General features: G+C 34.5%; 1 protein-coding gene across 1 annotated transcript in view; it reads left to right on the forward strand.

Moving 5' to 3' along the window:
* The window catches only part of LOC106104973, a 36,336-nt gene extending 33,411 nt beyond the window's left edge, over positions 1-2,925 (forward strand). The window contains exons 5-7 of the mRNA XM_013285167.1: positions 267-338; positions 907-989; positions 1,735-2,925. Of these exons, the coding sequence (XP_013140621.1) occupies positions 267-338; positions 907-974 (140 nt within the window). The 3' untranslated portion in view covers positions 975-989; positions 1,735-2,925. The remainder of the gene's footprint in view (positions 1-266; positions 339-906; positions 990-1,734) is intronic.
* The last annotated feature ends 498 nt before the right edge of the window (positions 2,926-3,423 follow it).

Below are 3,423 nucleotides of genomic sequence, written 5' to 3' on the forward strand. Positions count from 1 at the left end.
TTGTCGCGGGGAATGCATTTACGCACTTCACCGTCCAAATATCGGATTTTGTTCCCTTATCTGACAGTGACGTCACTTGTAAAATATCTGAGACTCTATCAGCCAGTGGTGGGATGGGCCCTTAGTCTATATTTATCCATTAATTTGTTGAAAAATAACTTCTTACGTTAAGTGTCAAAAACAGAATTTAAGTAAGTTCTGATACCTACTATTATTTGTAATTTAATATGTTTTGCGTACTTAAATATTTCTTTGTTTGTCATCAGGGCCTATCAGTACTACTCCAGAAATGCCGACGGCTGCCGACATGCAACTGGCTGCAGCTGTAGGTTCAAAAGGTGACCTAAATATATTTACACAATAATACATAAACTTTGATAATAACGTTCCTTATTTTTCGGACTAACAATCAATATCAAAATTCATTTATTTTTAAACTTTAAAATAAATTTGCATTTAAACTATTACGTTTCACAATATTACCGACACATTTTAATTAAAATAAAAATACTACATCACACACGTAGCAATTCGTAGAATGCCTGCGGTAGTACGTATATACTGGAAAGGCGATTCGTGGAAATGTTATGCCAACACCACCATCAGATAATTAGCAATAATTATTAATTAGTCAAATATGACTTTTCCTGTGATAAAAAAAGTTGGTTTTCCATTGAACATTTCATTTTAATGTTTGCACTATCGATACGGCATATCTAAATGTCATAAGTAACAAACAAGTTGGCAATTAAAGTCTAATAAAATGTCTTCCTACGAAACAAGAACCGAGACGGCGAGTGAAAAATAAAAAAAATGTCATACGTCTACGTCTACGCCGTAGCCGCGTAGCATCTAAGCGTACCGCGTAGCATTATTATTGCTTAATGAACAATTAATACCTTCCAGGGGCGAGTACCTACATAGCTATGACACTGGTGCTGCTACCTGCATTGGCGCAGTTGATACTCTGTTAAATGACTATGTGCAAGGTGAGTATTTTAGCGCCTGTCCCACCACTGGCTGATAGAAGCTCAGATAGCTAAAAATGACGCCACTGTCAGATAAGGAAACAAAATCCGTTACTTCCATCACATATGTTACACGTTAGATTGTTAACAGACAATTTACAACTTGATGAGACAGGCCCTTGATTTTTTATTGTGTAATTAAGTGTACAGTAAATCAATTGACATTAAACGAAAGAGTCACAGGTTCAGTCATCATATTCAGTACCTTATCCTACTCCCGTATGGTTGACGCAACGGGTTTTTGTCCTCCAAATAACTCTATCATACGTCATCTCAGTCGTCACCCCCTTCTTGATCATGTCACCTTTCACGAAATCCATCTCTTTCTTAGACCCAGACCTCTACCGGTGTACCCCTTCACATTCATAAATCAATAACACCACAGGTTAACTCTAAACGCAAAATTAGAGAGCGCGCACACCTTTGACTAAACTATCTCACAACTAAATAGATTGCTATGAGCTAGTATGAAGTTGCGCACACATCTCGATTTTTGTGCAACTAAACAGTTGAATTGACTACGAAACAATCGACAATCGCACAACAGTTGTGTGATAGTTTAGTCAAAGATGTACGCTCTTACTCTATAAAAAGTTAGTAGAAGTAGCATATTACAAAATTCTTTAAACAGAAATGTACGTTTAAAATAGAAATTACATGTGTGAGACGTGAAATGTTTATACAGCAGCTATCAATATTGTTGCAGGCGACATCGAGCGCACCGAGTGACGTAGCAAGTGGCACCGCAGCTGTTCTAGTCATAACGCCCAAAGCTCGCACCATCCCTCACTACACAATGGTGACATGTGATCTATCCCTAACACCCGTAACACACAGCCGCCAAAGCGAAATCAAAGCTATAAACACAAAGACTCTAAAACATAACACAGATTCTTGTTGGAAAACTGTTTAGTAAAAAGGCTCACTTGGCTATGATTTTAACAGTTTCAACTTAGTTCTGACTTCGCTTTCGCTGTTGTGTGTTACAGTTACATTCGGCTTTTTGTGTATCTTATACGAGAAACAATAATTGCGTGTTAAATACTGAATTATAGATATGTAAATGTACAGCTCTATGAATTTTCATATTTCAGAATATTTTTCTTAACGTGAAATAAACGGTAGTGTTAAATTGTAAATATTGTCTTTTATATTTATTGTGTACAGGCATCTCGGTGGAATAGAACTTTGCAAATTTTTGGCCTAAGGTTGATTATTTTTAGTTAACATTGATGTGTTAATTAGATTATAATAAAGTTATTTTAATCGTAAACGTAATAGCACTGTTGCTAAATTGTTTTTAAAACATAGTTATTTCAAAATGTAATTGTATGTCGCCAAACAAGTAATAATTGCAATTATGTTTAAAACATTTTGTTAAAATTATATTAGAATAAATGTTTTTAAAACAAATTTCATGCAATAGCTTTTCACATAATTAAATCGTATTTAAATTATTTCTCGGCAATATATTTGTATAAAATCTAGACAATTCTTTATATTTTATTGAGGGATGCTCCCTATATTAACAGGGTATCGCATTTTCTTTTGTCTTAAGTTACGCGTCACGGTTCTATATGAATTTATTGACAATATTATGTAAATCTAAATTTAGGAATTGCCCTTATTCTGTAAAATTTATCTGTCGCATCATTCGCTGTGTAATTTTCTTTTTAATGTTATATAATAACGCTTCGAGCAAATAGAAACATTAGAGCATACCTATATTCACGAATAAGGGCTCATGTAAATATTTGTATGGAATTTGTATGTACTGTAAGATTTCTTTCGTGTAAAGGAAATTAATAGCGCATTTGCTGTGCATACCGCCGTTTATGGATACGATCCAATAAAGACTTTATTGTGAAAAATTCTTAACATTAATAAAAACGGACGTTGTGTAACTTGTCTTTTATTCATTATTACCTCGTTCCAATTATGACTATTGCATATTTTTATAAGTTGCAAAAAACACATGGCCAATAGTATGGTGACGCTATTTAAGCCAGTAAAAAAAATTGGACTATTTAAAAAAAAAGTCTATTTTAAAAAGAGAATGCATAAGTCAGTTACGCCTACTGTTTTTTTTTTGTTTACTGTTTTATGAGTGGACATGTATACCAAATGGGAGGTCAAATGTGAGCTTTTCATTATAAATACTAACACTGCAGACTCAGTACAATTTTTGTGGGAAGTATAAAAATAAACTATTCAGCATAATGGTCGCGGTCTGCGGACCCGGCGGTCAATCAAACAGATACCTTATCGTATAGAAATTAGAAAACATTTTCTGTTGCGTTAGGCAGTTCCCGTGAGTTTCGGACTTATCGTTGAATAATAGATGCGCCGGCTCCGTTCCCTGGACGAATTACCCAACTAAATTATTGAGCACGCC

The sequence above is a fragment of the Papilio polytes genome, unplaced genomic scaffold, assembly GCF_000836215.1.
Source record: "Papilio polytes unplaced genomic scaffold, Ppol_1.0 DF823288.1, whole genome shotgun sequence".
NCBI classification, from domain to species: domain Eukaryota; kingdom Metazoa; phylum Arthropoda; class Insecta; order Lepidoptera; family Papilionidae; genus Papilio; species Papilio polytes.